This window comes from Entelurus aequoreus, linkage group LG12 (genome assembly GCF_033978785.1).
Source record: "Entelurus aequoreus isolate RoL-2023_Sb linkage group LG12, RoL_Eaeq_v1.1, whole genome shotgun sequence".
In the NCBI taxonomy this organism is placed as follows: domain Eukaryota; kingdom Metazoa; phylum Chordata; class Actinopteri; order Syngnathiformes; family Syngnathidae; genus Entelurus; species Entelurus aequoreus.
In genome coordinates this window covers 44,342,230-44,369,555 of record NC_084742.1, presented here as the reverse complement: position 1 = coordinate 44,369,555, position 27,326 = coordinate 44,342,230, and the positions used below count along the sequence as shown (strand labels likewise).

Here is a 27,326-nt window from a genome sequence, read left to right as displayed (position 1 = left end):
GGAAAAGCACTGTACTTTTCAATGACGATAACTTTAAACTAGTCTTAACTTTAAAGAAATACACTCTATACTTTGCTAATGTGGTAAATGACTATTATAGCTGCAAATGTCTGGTTTTTGGTGCAATATCTACATAGGTGTATAGAGGCCCATTTCCAGCAACTATCACTCCAGTGTTCTAGTGGTACAATGTGTTTGCTCATTGGCTCAGAAGGCTAATTGATGATTAGAAAACCCTTGTGCAATCATGTTCACACATCTGAAAACAGTTTAGCCTGTTACAGAAGCTACAAAACTGACCTTCCTTTGAGCAGATTGAGTTTCTGGAGCATCACATTTGTGGGGTCAATTAAACGCTCAAAATGGCCAGAAAAAGAGAACTTTCATCTGAAACGCGACAGTCTATTCTTGTTCTTAGAAATGAAGGCTATTCCACAAAATTGTTTGGGTGACCCCAAACTTTTGAACGGTAGTGTACATTTGATTATTTACATTTGATTATTTACAATCCGTGGAGGTGGGATGTGGTGACAAGAGCTATAGTGATGCATGCTTGGTCACCGTTTGAATTCATATCCAACAATTGCGAGAACGACTTTTTACCGTCAGTATCGGCTGCTGGGTTTCATTTTTTTATGTTTTCTGCTGGTGGTGTGCCTCTGGATTTTTTCAATGAAAAAAATGTGCCTCGGCTCAGAAAAGGTTGAAAAACACTGAACTAGGCTACGCAACAAAAATGTATGTTTGTGTGTCACAATGTCACTTATGTGTCGAAACAGAACTTTGATCAATCTGAGGTTAATATGTGACCTTTTTCAACGCAAACACAGGCATGGGCACATACACACACACACACGCACAGGGGCATGCAGTTAGCACGGAAAAAATGCAAATATGTTTGATGACCTATTGTGAAATGCCTTTACATATATAGGTTAATTTCATTTTGATGTCAGAGAGTGCATCTGGCATACAAACTGACATTCCACTTTGGCTTTTCTCGCTATAATCGCATTCACATGTGTGGGTGTTGCGTTGTGCAGCAGTACGTTTCGGCTTGCTGCCGATGTGTAAATAAAGACTTTTTAAGAAGGCGAATAATGGGGTTCGCCGCTGTATGGGTTTGGACTACAAAGTGCTGCTAATAAAACCTCACATTCACGGACACAAAGACCGACTGGAGAGTGGGGACGAAAGAACTGCTCCTTGCCTCCAAGTAGTGCCTTTTAAGTGGTCTAACTGCAGTGTATATCTACCCTGTGTATTTGTTTTGATGTGCAGTGTGGGCCCTTCAAGATAACTATATTGTATTTCACACTTAAGTGGAAAGAAAATTCAAATATATTGAATTGTTTCATCCAGCTTGCAGTGCCTCGTTTGGCCACACGGCAGAGCCACTTTGTGCGTTTCCTTAAAGGCCTACTGAAATGAGATTTTCTTATTTAAACGGGGATAGCAGGTCCATTCTATGTGTCATACTTGATCATTTCGCGATATTGCCATATTTTTGCTGAAAGGATTTAGTAGAGAACATCGACGATAAAGTTCGCAACTTTTGGTCGCTGATAAAAAAGCCTTGCCTGTACCGGAAGTAGCGTGACGTCACAGGTTGTGGAGCTCTTCACATCTGCACATTGTTTACAATCATGACCACCAGCAGCGAGAGCGATTCGGACCGAGAAAGCGACGATTACCCCATTAATTTGAGCGAGGATGAAAGATTTGTGGATGAGGAAAGTGAGAGTGAAGGATTAGAGGGCAGTGGAAGCGATTCAGATAGGGAAGATGCTGTGAGAGGCGGGTGGGACCTGATATTCAGCTGGGAATGACTAAAACAGTAAATAAACACAAGACATATATATACTCTATTAGCCACAACACAACCAGGCTTATATTTAATATGCCACAAATTAACGCATAACAAACACCTCCCCCATCCCGTCCATATAACCCGCCAATACAAATCAAACACCTGCACAACACACTCAATCCCACAGCCCAAAGTACCGTTCACCTCCGCAAAGTTCCTACAGCACATATATTTCCCCAAAGTTACGTACGTGACATGCACATAGCAGCATGCACGTACGGGCAAGCGATCAAATGTTTGGAAGCCGCAGCTGCGTACTCACGGTAGCGCGTATCCAACTCAAAGTCCTCCTGGTAAGAGTCTATATTGTCCCAGTTCTCCACAGGCCAATGGTAAAGCTTGACTGTCATCGTTCGGGAATGTAAACAATGAAACACCGGCTACGACGTAGCCGCCACGTGTTTGTGTTGCTGCAGCCGGCCGCTAATACACCACTTCCCACCTACAGCTTTCTTCTTTGCTGTCTTCATTGTTCATTAAACAAATTGCAAAAGATTCACCAACACAGATGTCCAGAATACTGTGAAGTTTTGCGATGAAAACAGACGACTTAATAGCTGGCCACAATGCTGTCCCAAAATCTCCGCTACAATCCGTGACGTCACGCGCAAACATCATCATACCGAGACGTTTTCAGCAGGATATTTCGCGGGAAATTTTATATTGCCCTTTACTAATCTAACCCGGCCGTATTGGCATGTGTTGTAATGTTAAGATTTCATCATTGATATATAAACTATCAGACTGCGTGGTCGGTAGTAGTGGGTTTCAGTAGGCCTTTAAGAAAACAATGGACAATTTGAGTGACTTGGACTCAATTTCCAGAAAATGTGTCTTTTTGGTGAAGTTTGCAAGACCTTTATTGTGTTAGCACAATACAACATAATTGTACTGTTTTTGCCGAGGCTGTTGTTGTTTACAAGCATTCCCATCACTTGGTTGGTAGAGTGGACGTGCCAGCAACTTGAGGGTTCCAGGTTCGAGCCCCGCTTCCGCCGTCCTAGTCACTGTCGTTGTGTCCTTGGGCAAGACACTTTACCCACCTGCTCCCAGTGCCACCCACACTGGTTTAAATGTAACTTAGATAATTGGGTTTCACTATGTAAAAAGCGCTTTGAGTCACTAGAGAAAAGCGCTATATAATTATAATTCACTTCACTCTTGTGTAACTTTTTTACGGACAAAAGTAGTGCCTCCCAGAAGAGGAGTCCCCGGTTGCATTCTGCAGTGCAAGTCATGCTGCTTCCTGGAATGGAACATCATGACTGAGCATCATGGCAGGTTAGAAAGATGATCTCTGCTGCAGGGCTGCACTGTCCCACATGTTTCACATTTTTTTGTGATTAAAGAGCATTTTTGATAAGCGACTGCAGCTTCGCTTACCATCTTGCTGGCTGGGTATCCCCCAGCACGTACGTAGTGTTTTGATGTATTTTTATAGGTGTACTCTGGCCATGCTCACACGCTTGAATTCATTATTCAGGGCCTGAGCAGCAAAAAGCTATAAAGGTCTTATTAATAAATTGCTTAGTTTTTTGCCTTTTGCTCAGTGGCCTAGTGGTTAGAGTGTCCGCCCTGAGATTGGTAGGTCGTGAGTTCAAACCCCGGCCGAGTCATACCAAAGACTATAAAAACGGGACCAATTACCCCCCTGCTTGGCACTCAGCATCAGGGGTTGGAATTGGGGGTTAAATCACCAAAATGATTCCTGGGCGCAGCCACCGCTGCTGCTCACTGCTCCCCTCACCTCCCAGGGGGTGTGGGTGATGGGTAAAATGCAGAGGATAATCTCACCACACCTAGTGTGTGTGTGTGACAATCATTGGTACATTAACTTTAACTTTTAACTTTTTAAATGTATTCTCCCACTTTGATCGCATTATTGAGGCCCTTAATCAGCATTAAAACTCACCAAAGTGATTCTGGTCCAGCGGAACTTTTTATATTTTACGGGTCTCGAACACATGGCAGCACGGTGGTAACGGGGGCTCTGGGCTCGGGATCTTTGTGTGGAGTTTGCATGTTCTCCCCGTGACTGCGTGGGTTCCCTCCTGGGGATAGGTTGATTGGCAACACTAAATTGGTGGAAACACCTTGTTTGTGAACGTGGGTGTGGATGTTGTCTATCTGTGTTGGCCCTGCGATGAGGTGGCGACTTGTCCAGGGTGTACCCCGCCTGTCGCCCAAATGCAGCTGGGATGGGCTCCAGCACCCCCCGTGACCCCGAAAGGGACAAGCGGTAGAAAATGGATGGATGGGTCTTGAACACAACATTTTATCATTGAGTGTCTAGCACCCACTTCTGAATTTTAAAAATAATTTGCCCCTGCCTTCATATTTCACATTATGTCACACCACAGGACACATTATGTATCGATGCTGGCTTTGTTGTGATATTTATGACAACTTGTTATGCATTTATTTCCCGTGAGTGAATGTATTACTTAGGCAGAGGTGGGACCAAGTCATTGCTTTGCAAGTCACAAGTAAGTCTCAAGTCTTTGCCCTCAAGTCTCGAGTCAAGTCCCGAGTCAAGACAGGCAAGTCCCGAGTCAAGTCCAAAGTCAAGACTGGAAAGTCTCAAGTCAAGTCACAAGTCCTGCATTTTGAGTTTCGAGTCCTTTCAAGTCCTTTTAACCACAGACTAATATTTTTACACGGATTGTGTATGCTTTTAAACCGCTGTATTTATTTATTAAAACAAGTGCATTTGAAATAGCAGGAAAAAAAATAGTACTGACATTGCAATTCATAATAGCACTATTAACCAGTCATTTTAATAGTTTAAACAATTTTAAACATTTAACTCATTCCTTTACAGAATAAACACATTTGCAAAAACAAGTGCAACTGTACTTATTTGTACAAAAGTGTTAACATTGTATTTCCATGGCATATTGCATTGTAACTAGTTCCACAGCAGTTTCTATTCTGTTCTCATTGATCTCATCTCATACTGTACGTGTGTTTATGTGTGCGTACATATGAAAAACATAACAAATACACGAACATAACAATGAACAGAGTTTTACTTTTTAGATGTCAGGGCCCTATGCAATATGTACACATATTCTTAATACAGTAAACATTTTAACTGACCTTTATTTGACTATGTTTGTCTTTTTGTAGGTGGCTAAAATACACGGTGCTGCTGACCGCCGTCTAACGTTATGTTACTATGTGTGATACATTGACTAACGTAACGTTAAGTGTAGGTACCTCATGCAACCCTGCTTAAAAAAATCACTTGATAAAAAGTATGAATAAGGTAGCAAACTGCAGTGGACGCAACAGATTGCTGTGTTTGAAATGATGTTATAACCATAGACATCTTATAAGTAGACGCAGTATTGGTTGCTGTGACGCGAGCATATTGCATCTTGAAGTGGTGATGAGGAGCCGGCGAGCAGCCTAAACTGACAGTTGACAGGTAGAAAACAAAGATGCCGGGCTGGTGTTCAGCGTTTTTCTGCTCAAATGAGCGGACTGTTGAAAATAGGAATCGGGGGATTACTTTTCACAAGTAAGATTTAACATTAATGTACTATTGGTTGTATCTTATGAAAATAACATTACCACATAGTTGAGAAGGAGCAAAGATCTTCAATATTTGTATGTGAAAATCACAAATAAATCTTCTGGGGGAGGATGACGACCCTACAGGGATTTGCTTTACAAACTTTCAGACCCACCTAAAACAAAATTCACCAGCCGCCACTGATTATGATGCATTCTCATTTTAGGCAAAATATAAGACAATACTTTCTTAACAGTATAATTGTAACCAGGAATAAGTCTTCAAGTAACAATATTCAAATACTAACATTGTTGGGTAAGACAGCATTTGGTTTTATTCTGAATCCAGTGAAACAGATTGGTGGTTTTAGCTGATATAAAGACTTTTAGGTGTTTATATATGTTTAAGTATTTGGCAGACGCTTTTTCCAAAGTGACATACATAAAAAATACATATATAACAATCACTGTAAACATGATCATTTAAGGGAAGAATGTAATACAAAGTATCAATACAAAGTGTCAAGACAGAATAAACTCTCTGCTGCTGCAGCAACAGAGATACGGTCTATAAGATATATAGATATCTAATGTATTCATACATTGTTTATGTAGGATATACGCATGTATATATAACGTAATTATATTGTTTCTTCAACTTAAAAAATAGCTGACCTTTTTTTCCCCCCTTCTCTGGGCTTATATTCCCGGTTTTGATCTCGGACGTCTGGTCACTTATAGCATATAAGAATATCATATTACTGTTAAGCAAACTATGAATAATAAAATATGTGTCCGTTATCATAGCTACACGTATGACAAAAAAGCGTGTGAAAATGAGTGGTATTCAGTGAGGTAAAATGAATTAAATGCCCTGACAGTTCATTGCTCCTGCCAAATGAATTGCACTGAGTGGAGCGGATCACCACTCCAAGATGGCGGCCCCGCGTCTCGTCTGCGCCAGTAAGCAGTAGCGCTCGATGCTGCGTACCCTTATAAGATGTCTATGGTTATGACGTTAGCAGTGAGTTTACAGCCTCACTGATTTAACTACACAGCAAATAAAAGTCACGTTACTTAGCCAATAAACGTTATCTTACATTCAAAACTTACCCTTCTTTGTGCAACTTCAAATGTCGAATGAAGTTGGAAGTTGTTGCGTCTCCGTCTGTAATATTCGAACTGCGTGATTTGCATACGGCAATTCCTTTTTTGTTGACCAAGTCGTAGTTTTTATACCCGAACGAAACCAACTTTGGTATAAATCTCTCTCACTGGCGCGTTGTTTGACAACTATTGTTCATTGGTTGTCCTGCAATTTGATTGGCTGAATGCTGTGTGATGAAAACAATGTAGATCTAATTTGATTGGCTGTTGTACTGAGAGCACACATGCTGCCACGCAGCACACACGCTGATAGACAGACAGACACGTACAAAATGAAAGCTACGGAGCGCTCCAAAATAACTTTTTAAGCTTTAGTTTTTGGGGAAAGTAGCAAGTCATGTCAAGTCAAAAGGCTCAAGTCCAAGTGAAGTCACAAGTCATTGATGTTAAAGTCTAAGTCGAGTTGCAAGTCTCTTTACATTTTGTCAAGTCGAGTCTAAAGTCATCAAATTCATGACTCGAGTCTGACTCGAGTCCAAGTCATGTGACTCGAGTCCACACCTCTGTACTTAGGTGTACATTTGTAGTAGTTTGCTGATTGGTTGTAATGTATAAGTATGTGTCAATGAAAGGGCATTTTATGACTTTTCTTAATTTGATTACATGCTATAGTATAATTTTATTGTTATAATTGTATTGCATGTTTTTTGTATCTCTTTAATTTAGGTAGCCAGGGACTGCAGATGGAAACGGGCTATTTAGCTATAATCTGGCGCAGAACATATCTGTAATGTTTCTGTGCATTGTCTCTTCAAATAAAGACTAAACTAAACACTAAATTGTCCCTATGGTGCATGTGTGAGTGTGAATGTTTGTCTGCGTTGGCCCGCAACCCCGAAAGGGACAAGCGGTAGGAAGTGGAAGGATGTTAAAAGCCTACTGAAACCCACTACTACCGACCACGCAGTCTGATAGTTTATATATCAATGATGAAATCTTAACATTGCAACACATGCCATTACGGCCGGGTTAACTTTCCCGCGAAGCTTCCGGTTGAAAACGTCTATGTATGATGACGTATGCGCGTGACGTCAATCGTTGAAACGGAAGTATTCGGACCCCATTGAATCCAATACAAAAAGCTCTGTTTTTATCTCAAAATTCCACAGTATTCTGGACATCTGTGTTGGTGAATCTTTTGCAATTTGTTTAATGAACAATGAAGACTGCAAAGAAGAAAGCTGTAGGTGGGATCGGTGTATTAGCGGCGGACTACAGCAACACAACCAGGAGGACTTTGAGATGGATAGCAGACGCGCTAGCCGGCGACCTCACCTTGACTTCCTCCGTCTCCGGGCCGCCAACCGCATCTATGATCGGGTGAAGTCCTTCGTCGATCGCTGGAACGCTGGTGAGCACGGGTGTTGATGAGCAGATGAGGGCTGGCGTAGGTGGATAGCTAATGTTTTTAGCATAGCTCTGTGAGGTCCCGTTGCTAAGTTAGCTTCAATGGCGTCGTTAGCAACAGCATTGTTAAGCTTCGCCAGCCTGGAAAGCATTAACCGTGTTGTTACATGTCCATGGTTTAATAGTATTGTTGATTTTCTGTCTATCCTTCCAGTCAGGGGTTTATTTCTTTTGTTTCTATCTGCATTTAAGCCCGATGCTATCACGTTAGCTCCGTAGCTAAAGAGCTTCGCCGATGTATTGTCGTGGAGATAAAAGTCACTGTGAATGTCCATTTCGCGTTCTCGACTCATTTTCAAGAGGATATAGTATCCGAGGTGGTTTAAAATACAAATCCGTGATACACAATAGAAAAAGGATAAAGTGTGGAATCCAATGAACCTTTGTACCTAAGTTACGGTCAGAGCGAAAAAAGATACGTCCTGCACTGCACTCTAGTCCTTCACTCTGACGTTCCTCATCCACGAATCTTTCATCCTTGCTCAAATTAATGGGGTAATCGTCGCTTCTTCAGTTTTGTGGAGACAAGATTAATGTCCGACTGTGACTTTAACTCCAGTGGCAAAGAGTTCCACAGATGTAAGGCCTTCGCTGAGAATGCAGACTGACCCAGAGTCGTCCGGCACCTTTTCACTCCACAGCTCGGGTCCGCACACCTTCACTACTGTGTCTTTGTATTTCTTTACACATCACATCAGGGGCTAATTCATTAAGACACTTAAAAACAGCTTTTAGATATGAAAAATGTATAAAATGATCTAAACTCATCATGTTATATCTTTGGGTAATACGGCAGTGATGATTTTTCATTGTTTTTTTGGTCAAATCTCTTTAGTGTTTGTTTATATAATGACAACAGAATATTCCTACACATTTCATGGCCTGTCCCCAGACTAATTAAATCACTGCATGCATGTAAACTTGTGCAGCTTGAACAGATAAGGTCTACTCAACCTGAAACTATTTATATTTATTTTCATGGTGTTAGTCATTTTTATCATATGGCCAAGAATTTTTAGCTTAGGGTCCAAAATAACACCCAGATATTTAAATTCCTTTACCCGCTCTATTTTATTTGGATTACTGTTGACCGGGATTTTATTTAATGATTGTTTCTTCAAAGAGAAACACATTGAGACTGTTTTGTTATAATTTGGTTAATTTGAAGCCATGTTGATACTTCAGCTAACTGTTTAATACCTCTAACTCACCACTGTGTCTTCTTTTGTTGTGTCCATGTTCTTATGTGGCCGAGTGGCCTTTGTTTTTGGAATCAATTCTTTCTTGATTAACCAAAGCTTTGTAGTTGTATGCCGATGATTAAACACACACAGTGTCTTGACACACCTCTTAACTAGTTAATCAATTAGACCTTAGTCCTAACACACTGAATGGTCTGTAATGTCTAGCAAAGGAAACACAGTTTTGTCTAGCTATTTGCACTAGTGGATGGTATGCTGCTTTGGACCCCAGGGGGGCAGCAACGGACCATCGGTGTCATGTCATCTGTCGAGTCATTTATTTTATACTCCTGTACCATCACCAATGAAGCTTTTAAGAAATGTTATCGACTGCGACAGAAGCACCTACAGTCCTTTGGCACAATGTATGTTTGTGTTTTATAGTATGTGGTATTTTTTGGGACTAAATATGGCTATAAAACACCACATAGTGGGTTAGTCATTCTGTTAGGCCTGGGCCAATAATACATGTTGCTAGACAATATACTGTCCCAAATATTATTGCCAATAAACGTAATAAATAAATAAATGTCAATAATTTGGGACTAAATTAAGCAGTAATTTATCAATTATAATAATAAAAATAGTGATGCAAAAAAAACCTTTTTTAAATGCGATATACGTCTATTTCTTATTGGTATTTTTCTACCATTGTAATTGGAAGGTCATTAAAGGCCTACTGAAATGAATTTTTTTTATTTAAACGGGGATAGCAGATCCATTCTATGTGTCATACTTGATCATTTCGTGATAATGCCATATTTTTGCTGAAAGGATTTAGTAGAGAACAACGACGATGAAGATCGCAACTTTTGGTATCTGATTAAAAAAAAGCCTTGCCCCTACCGGAAGTAGCGTGACGTAGTCAGTTGATAGCCTCCTCATATTTTCCTATTGTTTTCAATGCAGCTAGAGCGATTCGGACCGAGAAAGCGACGATTACCCCATTAATTTGAGCGAGGATGAAAGATTCGTGGATGAGGAACGTTCGAGTTAAGGACTAGAATGCAGTGCAAGACATATCTTTTTTCGCTCTGACCGTAACTTAGGTACAAGGGCTCATTGGATTCCACACTCTCCTTTTTCTATTGTGGATCACGGATTTGTATTTTAAACCACCTCGGATACTATATCTTCTTGAAAATGAGAGTCGAGAACGCGAAATGGACATTTACAGTGACTTTTATCTCCACGACAATACATAGACGAAACACTTTAGCTACGGAGCTAACCTGATAGCATTGTGCTTAACTGCATATAGAAACAAAATAAATAAATCCCTGACTGGAAGGATAGACAGAAGATCAACAATACTATTAAACCAGGGACATGTAAATACACGGTTAATGCTTTCCAGCTTGGCGAAGCTTAAAAATGCTGTTGCTAACAACGCCATTGAAGCTAACTTAGTATAACGGGACCTCACAAAGCTATGATAAAAACATTAGCGCTCCACCTAAGCCACCCAGCCCTCATCTGCTCATCAACACCCGTGCTCACCTGCGTTCCAGCAATCGACGGAAGGACGAAGGACTTCACCACGATCATCCGTGCGGTCGGTGGCTAGCGTCTGCTATCCGAGTCAAAGTCTTCCTGGTTGTGTTGCTGTAGTCCGCCGCTAATACACCGATCCCGCCTACAACTTTCTTCTTTGCAGTCTTCATTGTTCATTAAACAAATTGTAAAAGATTCACCAACACATATGTCCAGAATACTGTGGAATTATGAGATGAAAACAGAGCTATTTTGTATTGTATTCAATAGGGTACCGATACTTCTGTTTCACTGGTTACGTCACGCGCATACGTCATCATCCAAAGACGTTTTCAACCAGAAGTTTAGCTGGAAATTTAAAATTGCACTTTATAAGTTAACCCGGCCGTATTGGCATGTGTTGCAATGTTAAGATTTCATCATTGATATATATCAGACTGCGTGGTCGGTAGTAGTGGGTTTCAGTAGGCCTTTAACTTAAAGTTATCTTGAAAAGTAAACAAACTAAAATTGACTTAGTCTTTATGGTCACTTCATTAAATATTAAATATCCTGCAGTGTAGTTTTCCCCCAGGTGGAAAAACTGTTGTTTGTTCTTTTTTGTTGCCAAACTTTTTCCAACAAATTGGGCATACTGGCTCGATCTAACTTTTCTCATTCGGTTTGAAGCCAAAATATTCCCACCGTGTACATTTGGCTTTACAATCAGCTTTTTGTCTCCTAATTTTTGTTGCCTTACCATGCTTCTCTGGGTTGCATCCTGTGTGTGTAAGCTAATGTCCTCGCCTCCACCCGAAGGGACAGATAGTGGATGCTCGACCAGAGATTTCACTCAGTTCAAGTTTCTTTCACACTGTATGGAAGTGAGAGACGGCATAAACAATCACACATATACATGGCAGTATCCATGCCAGCAAAATGATTGAGTTCATACAGCTGGGATAGGCTCCAGTTTCCCCGTACCCTGAGAAGGACAAGCGGTAGAAAATTATTGGATGGAAGGCCCCATGCCTACATTGTTTTAATTGTTTAAAGTGATGTTAGTGTCGGAAAAGACAATTGTTGCCTCAATATTGTTACTTTCCAGGTAGGTATGTTACGATAAACAGAATTATTGACAACAGCGGTAACATTTTTACCACTGTGTTACATGGCCTTTCCTTTTAACAACACTCAGTAAAAGTTTGGGAACTGGGGAGACCAATTTTTGAAGCTTTTCACGTGGAATTCTTTCCCATTCTTGCTTGATGTACAGCTTAAGCTGTTCAACAGTCCGGGGTCTCCGTTGTGGTATTTCATAATGTGCCACATACATTATTTTCAATGGGATACATGTCTGGACTACAGGCAGGCCAGTATAGTACCCACACTCTTTTACTATGGAGCCACGGTGTTGTAACACGTGCAGAATGTGACTTGGCATTGTTTTGCTGAAATAAGCAGGGGCGTCCATGAAAAATAATTTGCTTGGGTGGCAACATATGTTGCTCTAAAACCTGTATGTACCTTTTAGCATTTATGGTGCCTTCGCATATGTGTAAGTTACCCATGCCTTGGGCACTAATACACCCCCATACCATCACAGATGCTGGCTTTTGAACTTTGCGCCTATAACAGTCCGGATGGTTATTTTCCTCTTTGATCCGGAGGACACGACGTCCACAGTTTCCAAAAACAATTTGAAATGTGGACTCGTCATACCACAGAACACATTTCCACTTTTCATCAGTCCATCTTGGGTGAGCTTGGGTTTAGTTTGTGGGTGTTGTTGATGAATGGCTTTCGGTTTGCAAAGTAGAGTTTTACCTTGCACTTACAGATGTAGCGACCAACTGTAGTTACTGACAGTGGTTTTCTGAAGTGTGGTCACGGGCATTCAATGTTACGTGCAGTGATTTCTCCAGATTCTCTGAACCTATTGATGATATTACGGACCGTAGATGGTGAAAACCCTAAATTCCTTGCAATAGCTCTTTGAGAAATGTTGTTCTTAAACTTTTTGACCATTTGCTCACGCATTTGTTGACAAAGTGGTGACCCTCGCCCCATCCTTGTTTGTGAATGACTGAGCATTTCTTAGAAGCTGCTTTTATACCCAACCATGGCACCCACCTGTTCCCAACTAGCCTGTTCACCTGTGGGATGTTCCAAATAAGTGTTTGATGAGCATTCCTCCACTTTCTCAGTCTTTTTTGAAACATGTTGCAGGCATCAAATTCCCAAATAAGCTAATATTTGCAAAAAATAACAAAGTTTCTCAGTTCGAACTATCTTGTCTTTGCAGTGCATTTAATTTAATATAGGTTGAAAAGTATTAGCAAATCATTGTATTTGTTTTTATTTACGATTTACGCAATGGGCCAACTTCACTGGTTTTGGGTTTTGTAATTTACCAGCACAATTAATGATTTACTTTAGTTGTAGTGTGTCAACATATAAGAAACAGCTCTCGTTATGATGCATTACACTGTTTGTTGCAAACTACACCTACAATAATTGACGTTGTGGAATCAATACCTGCCAATTAAAAAATATATTGTCATTCAATCTAGAATGAGATGTTGTGCCTAATGTGAGTTTCAGTTGATTATATAGATAACTGGCCATTACAGCGCTTTAATAGATGTTTTTACGTTTGTGGACATTTTACTCTAACTCAATCAACTTGAAGCACATAATTAGCCTCACTGTGATCCTCTATGATTGCCGTTCATCTAGAATCGTTGATGATTGACATTTTACTGTGCGTTGTTTTGAATGGAGCCTCGGTTGCTGTATTGTACATTTAGCATATTGTTTATGCCCTAAAAATATCAATGTTTGTCATCACGCAGGATGTTCAAGTACGCTGCGGTTCGAGGCGGCCTCAGCCTGCTGGCGGTGAGGAGGGCTTGCCTTCTGTCCCGCACTGCCTATTTGACAACGCAGAGCGAGTATCGACCAATCAAGAAAGTGATGGTGGCGAACAGAGGTAAGACTTGTCTTCCTGCCACGTCTTTCCAAGCTCATACTGTCGTCTGTCATTCCGTTGGAATCCTTTTAATTGATGAGGCTTTCATGTGTATTTATAATGAAAGATAGAAAATGACTGCAATGCCATCCAAAATCATATTTACCAATTTGCTTTGGTCTTTATTGATTTTTAAGCACACATTCTGTATGGGCGGCAACACTTTTTCCTCTTCTTTTTACCCTCATAGAACGCTGCTAAAGACAAAAGTGCAGTCTATTACTGTTATTGCCGAAAGCCCTGTTAAGTTTTAACGCGTATTAGTGTTTTACACTTCTATGCTTGGGCATAAAATGTGCTGAATGAGTTTGGGATATTACTGGCAATCAGTTATGCTATTAAATAAGCATAGGGCTCTTTGCATTTTAATTATTGGTTCTCATGTTTTATATTATCCTCCGAAAACAAATTAGCCAATTAGAAATAGTCAGATTTATATATATTTTGCCTAAGTTGGTAAAGCTCAACATCCCTTATTTTATTTTAGCTAATATTGTCATGTATTGATCTCCTGCAAATGCAAATGTACCTGCATGCGTTCATAGATTCTTGTCAGTTCTTCCATTAAACTGCTTTAATTTGTCATTGCGATTCAGATGACTCTTGGTCCCTGCCATACACGCACATGCAAACAAATACACACACACACACACACACACACACACACACACACACACACACACACACACACACACACACACACACACACACACACACACACACACACACACACACACACACACACACACACACACACACACACACACACACACACACACACACACACACAAACGCACCTACCTACACAGAGTAAGACGTTTTGTCAGTGTCCGGTCCTTTGCATCGGCGTGACGTGATATCCTCACCGCATTAGATCACATTCACCACACTGCAGTGCATGTGTGTGTGCGTGTGTGTGTGTGTGTGTGTGTGTGTGTGTGTGTGTGTGTGTGTGTGTGTGTGTGTATGTTCTTGTATTTCTACTCTTCTTAAGACATCAACAAGGAAAAGTACCTTCCATATGAGGACCGGTGAACAAGTTAGGATCGAAATCATGGTCCCAATACGGAAAACCATTGCATCTAATAGAGAGCCAAATACTACAGTCCGTGAACATTGCTCCAAAGTTAGGATTTTTTGTTGATTTAATGTGCATACAAAAGTAAACATTGACAGGTGCAAAGGCAGCAATATATGATAAAATAAGACGGCAGCTAAAGAAGGACTTCCCTATTCATCCCCGAAAAAACTCGCCAGGTGAACAGCTGATTTTACGACAACCCGCGTCCCATATGTGACCATAGGATGAACAAATACACTACGGTACTAAGACTATAGTGGCCATTAACAGTTAAGCTTCTACAGCTGCGTTGCCCAAAGTGCGGCACAGGGGCCATCTGTGGTCCGTGACCCATTTGTCATCGGCCTTAAGCACATTATAAAAAACAAAAAATGGTGGTGAAATATTTTTCAAATTGACTGTGCATCAGTTTTAAAAGTGCTCCCCCTCTGGTCAACATGTGAAATAACAAGTGTGTGTAAGAAATTGAAATGCGCCCCCTTTGGCCAAAATTAATTACAAAAATAAAATAAATATGTATACAATGACATGCTGTAATAATTTCAAGTAAATAATGAAGATTAAAGAACAATTACAAACAAAATGAATACATTAACTAAAATCAGTCTTTTTCTCAGTGTCAACTTTTTTTATGTAAAATTATTACTTTTTAATGCAAATGGGCGACATTTGTCATATAAAATTCAGATTTTTATCAACATATTTCCATATTTTTTGTTGTTCTTGTAAAATAATGACATTTTTTGGGTAAAATTATGACTTTTGTCATAATTTTGCCAAGTAAAATTCCGATTATTAACATATTACCAACATTTTTTATTTTTCATATAAAATTATGACTTGTCGAGTAAAATTACGATTCTTTTCATAAAATTGCCAAAATGTTACGTTTTTTTCTTGTAAAATTGTGACTGTTATTGAGTAAAATTCCAACTTTTATCATAATATTGCACAGATGTTCATTTTTTTTTTTTAAATTTTGACTTGTGTTGAGTAAAACTACGACTGTTATTATAATACTGCCAAAATTCTAAGTTTTTCTTGTGAAATTCCAACTCAATTTTCACAACAAGCGTCTTTATATTTGTATAGTATGTTTATATTATGAATGTTGTAAATACAAATCTTTATATATCTAGAAAGGGTGGTCCTAAAGAGGTAGGCATTTTTCAGAGATCTCAAGCAGGTAACAAATACGAGAGTGTGCGTGTGTGTGCGTGCGTGTGTGTGTGATGAATAGACACAGACTAGATCATATCAGGCCAGATTTCACTTCTTCAAGCAAAAAAAACTTTTACCGTTTATCTTTTAATTCTTGCATTTTCACTTCCAAACAATAAAAACAATTATAAAACTAGTATCTGCTGACACAAAAACACATTTGCAGGTCTTTGTGTACATGTCATTGCCATAGGGGGGTGCTATTACCCCTAACTCTGAGGACACTTGGGCAACCAGAAGCCTAAGGAAAGTCATCACAAGGTAAAGACTCTTTGTTAAAATCAATGCAATTCTTGTCCTCGTCCAGGTGAGATTGCGATCCGTGTGTTCAGAGCGTGCACTGAGCTCGGGATTCGAACAGTGGCGGTGTACTCAGAGCAGGACACTGGACAGATGCACAGGTATGAATATTTTGCTAGTGTAAATGTTGTTTGGTCTATATCAGTGGTCCCCAACCACCGGTCCGTGGCCCGGTACCGGTCCGTGGGTTGATTGGTACCGGGCCGCACAAGAAAATAAAAAAAATAAAAAAAATGTGTTTTTATTTTTTATTAAATCAAGATATACTTACAATTAGTGCACCAACCCAAAAAAACTCCCTCCTCTCATTCACACTCATTTGCACAAAAGGGTTGTTTCTTTCTGTTATTAATATTTCTGGTTCCTACATTATATATCAATATAGATCAATACAGTCTGCCGGGATACAGTCTGTAAGCACACATGATTGTATTTTTTTATGCCAAAAAATAAAAAAATACCATACCCCCGGTCCATGGGACCAATTTTCAAGCGTTGACCGGTCCGCTGTTACAAAAAGGTTGGGGACCACTGGTCTATATGACTGTGGCTATGATGATGAAAATGTGCCTCAGTCCAGTACTGGCTTCCCCATCACACTGCAGTGTTGTAACTCCTTGACCTTGCGGGCTCGGAAAAAGCAGGCGCAGCTAATAAATAGGTGGCGTAGCATCACACAACCACACGGACACTCTCCTAACATTCATGTCGGAAATGCGGACAACAACCTGCCTACGAGTCTTTAGATGGTGACAATAAAACCAGATTTATCATCAATGATGTACAACACAATGTTTTGTCGTTGTGTAATTGGTCATTTGTATGCACTTTTTCAATAACAAAAGTGAAGGTTTTTAAAAAAAATAATATATTCATGTATTTATTTTCTCTTTTAAAAAGTAAGGTTGCCCACTTTGCTATTGGGTGAACCACTTCATTAGAAATCAATCAGAGCATAAGCAGCTGTTTGTTTGCAAAGGGTCAGTGGGAAATGTAAGCCAACAGTGTCATCTTGTGGCCAAATGACACGAAGAAGCACATTGTGGCTTTGAAAGCCCAACACAGGACAGGCCTAACCTCTCCCACTATGATCTAGATCCACTCGACGTCCATTGGTCTGTAAAACATAATCTATGCAACATTTTGATCAAAGAACCACCATTAAATGTTATGTACACCACAAGGAAGTGTTCTCAATTAAAAAATAATCCAAATTTGACCTCTTTAAACTTTGCTTTGTTCTGAGTGTTCTTCACGTCTTGCCACACTGTTTCAACCAAAATGGTAGTTTTAGAAAGAATGCTGTTTTTTTTCATGACAAATGACCCGCATGGCTGACTTTTTAGCTTGTTATATGTAGAAATAAAACACATCTCTTTATTAAATGTATTGTTTTATGCTTTGCAGACAAAAAGCAGACGAGGCATACCTCATTGGGAAAGGTTTGCCGCCTGTAGCCGCCTACCTGGATATCCCAGACATCATCAAAGTAGCCAAGGTAAAGTGTCACTGCTCATTTTACTCACAAACTCAAAACAGTTAGGATGTCCAGTATTGGCTTTCTTACCGATCTGCCGATATTGCCCAACATTTCATTTCCAATACCGATACATAGCATCAAAGGTTGGAATTGGGGGTTAAATCACCAAAACTTATTCCCGGGCGCGGCCACGGCTGCTGCCCACTTCTCCCCTCACCTCCCAGGGGGTGATCAAGGGTGATGGGTCAAATGCAGAGATTTATTTCGCCACACCTAGTAAGTGTGTGTGACAATCATTGGTACTTTAACTTAACTTAACTTAATGTAGCAGCTTTTTTAGTCAGGTCACATGTGGTGTGAAATAAACACAATATTTTACTGTGATCATGTGATGCCACTGGATACATTTAACAAATAAACACTGTTTGTGCAAAATAAGACAAACAGTGCAATGTAAATTATAGAAAAAGTGCTATGTTTATTTTTAACATTTTGTTTTAACAAAATAGTCATTACAAAACCATAAGCAACCGTCGAGTAAAATAACATATCAACACGTTAAGACAGGTTGGTATTTAAATGAATTCACAAATAAGAATCTAAATAATAATGCTGATAACTACGGTGTACAATTTGTAATGCTTTATGTGGCACACAACTTTGTATCAGAACAAAGAGTATTGAACATATACACAATATTTCATATTTTTCATACTTTCTTTATTTTTTTGTTCTGTTCAGCTACTCAGGCAAATCATATAGTTAATGTAGATGCCCATATCGGCTGTGCAAATTTACTTTACAAAAGAGTAGTGTGGGATACTTCTCTTGTTGCCTTATTTTTATTTGACTTTATTAAATGTTTTATATTATTATTTGGTACAGACGGGCCGGAGCAGGAGGGGATGGAAAGAGAAAAAAAGAAGGACAGAGGGGGAAATTGCGGGGACAAGAGGGGGATAAGACAAAGATAACAATAACAACAGAACATCATCAGCAAATAGGATATGTACAAATAAGATGTAAAAGTGATAGCAAAGATGCAGTTCGTGAAAAAAATAATACAGAAATGACAATGAAATTTATTACACTACAAATGCATGAATACAAATACCAATAGAAATAGCACTATTGATAATGAATAATAACAATAATTACCTCTATTATCAACAATACAATTGTTCAAATGCAACAATACATATATGTAATGATAACTTGAAATACAAAATAAAGCAGATAAATGGAGGGGAAGAAAGAGAAGCCAACTATATTTACCTTGTAGATTGTTATAGTAACAATAGGTTAAGCTTTGTCAGTCTGCCATGTGTCACCCGGTTACCCAAATGAGGCCTACCAGGAAACGAACATATTTTCAATTGCAATCATTGAAATGATTAATTACTTTATTTATATTTTTTCAAAACTTTTTTTTTTCTTTTCACACAGGAAGTGAACTCAATTTAAAAGTTATTGTGCGAATGAATAGGGGTAGGCTTCGCTTCTTCCTCCTCCTTTTTGGACATGTTGAATTGTGCAAATGTAACTACATTATGTGATATCATTTGTCAAGCATGTCTGAAACAAACAAATCATACCAAACCATATCTTACCATTGGTAAGATATGGTAAGATTGGTCGTAGAAATTCCACAATCGTAAATGTTTGTCTCTTCACTGTTCACTGTTTTCTTCAGGTGTTCAATTTGATAGTTGACATGACGTGATGCAGGAGAATAACTGTCTTAGATGCTGTCAAATGTATTTTTACGTTTCTTTTTTTTGATACTGGTCTCCATTGGCTTTGGCATTGCTGAATTTTTTTTTTCAGTACCACTGGTGGCTTCTAATTATTACTTTGCTGCATGAACGCTGCATGTGACTCCGACTGTTAGATCTGGGAGTGCACGATAATAGAAATTTGAACCAATACCAAAAACTAATTCTGGACACTGCAGGTGAAGTTTCCTATATTTGTCAGGTTCAAACATCAATGACATCTATTAAAACAGACAAGAAGCAAGGAAATAAACAGAAACAGGATTCAATTTTGCTCAATTTGAGGAGAGACACGTCGACTGTACTCTCTGTAAAGTCTTTCAGCACGCTCTGGCGAAATATTGTACGCCACCTCTTTTCATTTGGACTTTGCCTGTTTACATAACAGCTGTTTCTAAAGGATTGGGGGGTATGTAAACAGCCATTGTTTTCGGTCACATTAACACAAAAGAAAAAGATGCCTTGGACTGGTCCTGGATCGAGCTTGGGCAGGTCTTGGATCAAAATAGATAACCCCTCCTGTCTCCTCCCATCGTACACAATGGAATTTTACATGCCTTTGGCTTGGTACAACAAAGACAGCCTCTTGTCTGTTCACTGGGAACTCAGAGAACGGAAAGTTTTTTTGATAATTTACATACAATTTTTCTGACAATATTCCTGTTGCTTCTTGTAAGGGAGGTATGTATAAATAAATTATGTAAACAAGAATTAATTTGAACATCCTATTTGAATTAAGTGCAACCAACACTGTAGGCTGAATTAACAAGAGGAAACCTTTTCTGCTCATTTGATCAATATTCAATACATACGGTGTGGCGCCGTTGGGAGAGTAGCCATGCCAGCAACCTGAGGGCTCCTGGTTCAATCCCCACCTTCTACCAACCTCGTCACGCCTGTGTCCTTGAGCAAGACACTTCACCCTTGCTCCTGATAGGTCATGGTTAGGACCTTGCATTGCAGCTCCCGCCATCAGTGTGGGAATGTGTGTGTGAATGGGTGAATGTGGAAATAGTGTCAAAGCGCTTTGAGTACCTTGAAGGTAGAAAAGCGCTATACAAGTATAACCCATTTACCATAACCCATTATTTTCAATAAAAGTACAGTAACCAACATTTTAACAGTAGAACCCGGCCATACAAAATCTGTTCTTTGCCCTGGCGTCACAGATGACTGACACCATCACGGGTATGTCCCAGGCCCCTTTATCCCTGTTGATGGTGTTTGCTCCTCACGTTCTAATTTCCATAGCCTCCTTCATCCATTCCTTGCATTAACAAAACCCAAAACCAGTGAAGTTGGCACGTTGTGTAAATGGTAAATAAAAACAGAATACAATGATTTGCAAATCATTTTCAATCTACATTCAATTGAATAGACTGCAAAGACAATATACTTAACGTTCGAACTGGAAAAGTTTATTTTTTGCAAATATTAGCTCATTTTGAATTTGCAATATGTTTCAAAAAAGCTGGCTCAAGTGGCAATAAATACTGATAAAGTTGAGGAATGCTCATCAAACACTTAATTGGAACATCCGACAGGTGAACAGGCAAATTGCGAACAGGTGGGTGCCATGATTGGGTATAAAAGTAGATTCCATGAAATGCTCAGTCATTCACAAACAAGGATGGGGCGAGGGTCACCACTTTGTCAACAAATGCGTGAGCAAATTGTCGAAGTTTAAGAACAACATTTCTCAACGAGCTATTGCAAGGAATTTAGGGATTTCACCATCTACTGTTGAACAATTTATGCTGTACATCAAGCAAGAATGAGAAAATAATTCCACCTGAAAAGCTTCAAAAATTGGTCTCCTCAGTTCCCAAAGGTTAACTGAGTGTTGTTAAAAGGAAAGGCCATGTGACACAGTGGTAAAAATGCCCCTGTGCCAACTTTTTTGCAATGTGTTGCTGCCATTAAATTCTAAGTTAAATATTATTTGTAAAAAAAAAAAAAAAAAAAAGTTTCTCAGTTCGAACATTAAATATCTTGTCTTTGCAGTATATTCAATTGAATATAAGTTGAAAAGGATTTGTAAATCATTGTATTCTGTTTTTATTTACGAATTACACAATATGCCAACTTCACTGGTTTTGGGGTTTCTATTTATTTCTGATTAAATGATTTCTCCTTGGCTGCAAGTTGTTGTTGTGTCCTAAAAGTCAGTGCGTAACTTGCTCCGCTGTCACTTCTGTTTTGTCGTTTGCGTCTTTTGTGGCTTAAAGTTGAGTTTCTATTATTGTGTCGTGTAGTTTGTGTTTGTTGTGGCTTTTGCAATCGTGTTTTAGGTAAAAGTTTTTGTATTGTAATTAATATTGTCGTGTGGCCTCTGCATTTGATCACCGCAGCTATCCGCCATTAATGTTTTGATGCCGTCACACACGGGCAGATACTTTTATCGTTTAACGTCCTTCTTTTTAAAAGTGCTAACTTAAATCCAATGTTTTTCTTTTTCTAGTATCGATCAAATCGATTGATTTCTTTTCAACACGATTTTCGATTGATACCTAGCTTTTGGAAGGCAAACTGTTGAGGACAGATACATTTACTCGAAATTTAGGAATAGAAATTGATCTATCGATATATTGATCAATCGTTACACTCTTACCGATAACGTATATTAAACACCAGATTTTGTGAGAAAAAAAATGATATATAACAGTTCACATTTTTGCCCAAAATGTAGACACTCCAATAAAGAATACAAACATCTCTTGTAGGTAATAGGATAATGTCAACTGATAGTTTTCTACCGAACTATAATATGAGAACAAATACACTTCCTACTAAAATTCTGACCCAGGTAATCAATTAGTCATTGCATTAAAAATAAGTTAGAATTAATTCATATTTCAACGTTTCAATTATTTAACTGATAGACAACAACCAAGTAAAACTTTCTGAATATGATTTCACAAAATGAAAAAAACAATCTGTTTAACACAATGACAAATGAGGCCAATAGAACTAAGCCACTACACTTTATAAGTGGAGTCACACCTCTTAATTTAAATTTTTTAAATAAATTCTAAAATTATATAGTTTTCCCTGACAGTAAAAAAAATAGTAACATAAATGCCTGCCTCTTAAAATGTTAACATTCAGGGTTCAAATAATAAAGTGCATTTTCTCCATTAAGAGATGATGCAAATGAATAGGGGTAGGCTTCGCTTCTTCCTCCTCCTTTTTGGACATGTTGAATTGTGCAAATGTAACTATATTACGTGATATCATTCGTCAAGCATTTCTCAAACAAATCATAACAAACCATATCTTACCATTCAAAATTGGTCGTAGAAATTCCATAATCTTGAATGTTTGTCTCTGTGCCTCACTGTTTTCTACAGGCGTTCGATTTGATAGTTGACCTGACGTGATGCAGGAGAACAACTGTCTTAGATGCTGTCAAATATAATTTTACGATTCTTTTTTTTTTGGCTTTGGCATCGCTGAGTTTTTTTTTTTTTTTTCAGTACCACTGGTCACTTCTAATCATTACTTTGCTGCATGTGACTCCGAGTGACTGAGGTGTGCTATTAGATTTAGGGCTGCACGATGATGGAAATTTGAACCAATACCGATAACTAATACTGGACACTGCAGGTGAAGTTTCCTATATTCCTGTTACTTCATGTAAGGGAGTTATGTATAAATAAATTATGTAAACAACACATAAACATTTATTTTCTTGGTGGAAAAAATGCACTTATTATTTCAGAATCAGAATCAGAAATACTTTAATAATCCCCAAGGGGAATTTAATATTTTCAGCAGAATCCCATATAAGAGCAGACAAACATTACAGGGAGACAGAACAGGATCGCTGACGGGTCTGCCAACTTCCGGCGCCCCTTACAAAAAAGGTAAGAAACGGGTAAATACTGGGGAGAAAAAAAAAAATCAGTCTAAGCCAGACTGAGGCCAAGGAAAAAAACAACAACCTCATAGCCATTGCACACAAACATGTGTGTAATAGGGAAACATCAAAGGACATTAAAAGAGCAGAGCTGATGCAAACAGCCATTTCTACACACAGCCACAAAAGTAAAATAACAACAACAACAAAAAACATATACACTGTGGTGGCCTCTGCGGTGTTCCACGCCATCGTCTGCTGGGGTGGCGGGAGCATGGCCAGAGACAGGAGCAGTCCCAACAAAGCAACCAAGAGAGCCGACTCCACCCTTGGCCGCCCACCAACTCTCGGCCAGTGTCCGTTCTGCATGGATGAGCGAGGATACGTCCAAGGAGACAGAGGTGTCCGATACCTGCTCATTCAGCAAAGACACTGTGAAGCTTTTCAATTATTTAATTGATAGAAAACAACCAAGTAAAACTGTCTGAATATGATTTCACAAAATGATTAAAAAAAATATTTTCAACACAATGACAAGTGAGGCCAATAGAACTAAGCCACTACAATTCTGCATTGCGGTTCGCAGCAACACTTTATAAGTGGAGTCACACAGACCAGACGTTTCTCCTCAAATTGAGCCAAATTGAATTCTGTCTCTGTTTATTTCCTTGCTTCTTGTCTTGTTTAATAGATGTCATCGATGTTTGAACCTGACATTGTGTCTCCAGCAGTTGAAAATATTGGCTCTGCTGGAGTTGAGGATGCCTGGGCACATGTATAATTAGAGGCCAGCTCAAATAAGATGGGTAGTCTTAGTTGGATCTTAACAAAGTACATAAGTAATTAAGCTGCTACAGAAGCTAAAACCGGTAACCTAACCACTGAACAAAACATTGACAGATGTGACTGAACAGGGCGCTAACTTGCTAAATAAGTAAAATTAGCGAGCAAGCTAAGCTAGCATTAGCTCACATGCCTACGACATCCCCAAAACGATTTAAAACATGTTTTAAACACACAAAGGATGAGTACTGTTAACATAGTAACCATTTATATATTACCTGAAGTTCTCGACGGTTGAGCAGTGTCCTGTTGAGATGACGATGACGATGCTGGTGTTGTAGAAGCCGGCTTTTTAAACACAGTGCAGTTCTCCACTAGAGATGTCCGATAATATCAGACTGCCGATATTATCGGCCAATAAATGCTTTAAAATGTAATATCGGAAATTATCGGTATCGGTTTCAAAATTATCGGTATCGGTTTCAAAAAGTTAAATTCATGACTTTTTAAAACGCCGCTGTGTACACGGACGTAGGGAGAAGTACAGAGCTCCAATAAACCTTAAAGGCACTGCCTTTGCGTGCCGGCCCAATCACATAATATCTACGGCTTTTCACACACACGTAATTGCAATGCATACTTGATCAACAGCTATACAGGTCACACTGAGGGTGGAGGTATAAACAACTTTAACACTGTTACAAATATGCCCAAAAGCCCGCCCACCTCAACCTCCTCATGCTCTCTCAGGGAGAGCATGTCTCAAATTCCAAGCTGCTGTTTTGAGGCATGTTAAAAAAAAATGCATTTGTGACTTCAATAATAAATATGGCAGTGCCATGTTGGCATTTTTTTTTCCATAACTTGAGTTGATTTATTTTGGAAAACCTTGTTACATTGTTTAATGCATCCAGCGGGGCATCACAACAAAATTAGGAATAATAATGTGTTAATTCCACGACTGTATGTATCGGTATCGGTTGATATCAGAATCGGTAATTAAGAGTTGAACAATATCGGATTTTGGCAAAAAAAGCCATTATCGGACATCTCTATTCTCCACCCTTAAGTTTGCTCCGTGCTTGATGAGGTGTTTAATCATATTGCTAGCATTCCCCGTTTTCCCCGAAATGATCGTGCCGCATTGTATGCATTTATTTGTACCCGGCGCCGCAGGCGTGTAGTACAACCATACCTTTGACCGTTTTGCTGCTGGCATCTCGGAATGATGACCAGCCAATTCTGCACTGCTTCAACCCGCTTCACCTCCATACTGACTATTGTTGTTGCGGTGGTGGACCAATCACATGGCGCATTGAATCGAAGAACGTTTGCAGTGATTGGCTGCGAGCAAAACCATAGAAACAGTATTTTTTTTCTTGATCTGGGTACAAAAAGAACCGATTGCAGGTATCGTTTGACAGACGCAGTTTCGATACTACTATGTATCGGGTTGTTTCGGCCGATACCTGCAAAGTATCGCGTACCGATACCCAGCCCGAGGCAGATGGCAAGATCCAAAAACAGGCAGCGGTCAATAACGAGGCTGATCAGGAACGAGAATGCTTGGACATGACATGAAGTACAAATGAACTGGCACAAGACAGAAGGGCAGGGGGGATATTTATAGGGCTTGTGACGGCCTAAGATAGGGAACACCTGGGCGGAGACATACAAGCAGAGGGTTGTCCAAGAGGAGGGCGGAACCACCAGGCCTGAAGGAGGGCAGACATGAGACTAACTCAAGCCTGATCAGGGGTCTGTCACCTTTACTATCAAAAGACATTTTGTAGCCTCTTCCACTGAAGAAAAAAAGTGTGGAGCCGCAAAACATAATACAGCTAATAAACTCTTTTTTATTTTACAGGAAAACCAATCTGTAATTAAACGTTTTCATTTTCTCTTTGGGTAGTATTCATGGTTAGCTTACCCAAAGGGTTGCACACTCGAGCAGCTGAACTGGAACACACAGGCTTCCAGTCTCTTTTACTTTTCTTCCTTGTGCCTCAGGACTCAAGCCTGTGCACATTCACGGCCTCACAGACAGTCGGAAATTGTAGAAGTCTTTTTAGAAATGCAAACTTTTCTCACTACGGGGTTAAAAAATATATATATATATATATATATATATAAGGGAGCCACAACAAGGAGGCACATGGCTTCTGAGCCGGGGGTCGCAAACTATGAAGTTTAAGATAAACAACTCTACATTTTGATGTCAAGTGCTCCCTCGAAGGTCTGACTGTTGCCTCTTATTCAAGGCTTTCTCATCAGTCCTGTGGCTTTAGGTTTGCTGCGGTCGCCACTATTGGATGTTTAATTTTGCACATCATTCACAATCCCTATGTAAGGCAAGAACACATGTTGATTTAAAGGCCTACTGAAACCCACTACTACCGACCACGCAGTCTGATAGTTTATATATCAATGATGAAATCTTAACATTGCAACACATGCCAATACGGCCGGGTTAACTTATAAAGTGCAATTTTAAATTTCCCGCTAAACTTCCGGTTGAAAACTCCTTTGGAGGATGACGTATGCGCGTGACGTAGCCAGTGAAACAGAGGTATGGCTCCCCCATTGAAGCCAATACAAAATAGCTCTGTTTTCATCTCATTATTCCACAGTATTCTGGACATCTGTGTTGGTGAATCTGTTGCAATTTGTTCATTGCATTATGGAGAAAGAAGCTGAGCAAGCAAAGAAGAAAGTTGTCGGTGCGAAGCGGAGTATTTTGCGAGGGAAGTCAGCAACACAACACAGCCGGTGTTTCATTGTTTACATTCCCGAAAGATGCAGTCAAGTTCGAAGAACTCGGACAACAGAGACTCTTACCAGGAGGACTTTGACTTCGATACACAGACGCCTGTAGAGAACTGGGACAACACAGACTCTTACCAGGATTACTTTGATTTGGAGGCGCAGACGCGGTACCGTGAGTATGCAGCTGCGCTTCCAAACATTTGATCGCTTGCTCGTACGTGCGTGTCACGTACATAACTTTGGTTAAATATATAAGCTTTATGAACCTTGGGTTAGGTGAACGGTCCTTTGGGCTGAGTGATTGTGTGTGTTGTGCAGGTGTTTGAATTGTATTGGCGGGTTATATGGACGGGAGC

The 27,326-nt window shown here is 39.5% G+C and overlaps 1 protein-coding gene across 1 annotated transcript in view; it reads left to right on the top strand.

Moving 5' to 3' along the window:
• LOC133662242 (pyruvate carboxylase, mitochondrial-like) overlaps positions 1–27,326 on the top strand; it is a 687,704-nt gene that overhangs the window by 59,285 nt on the left and 601,093 nt on the right. Inside the window, exons 2-4 of the mRNA XM_062066065.1 lie at positions 13,530–13,666; positions 16,315–16,408; positions 17,715–17,805. Coding sequence (XP_061922049.1) covers positions 13,530–13,666; positions 16,315–16,408; positions 17,715–17,805 — 322 coding nt within the window. The remainder of the gene's footprint in view (positions 1–13,529; positions 13,667–16,314; positions 16,409–17,714; positions 17,806–27,326) is intronic.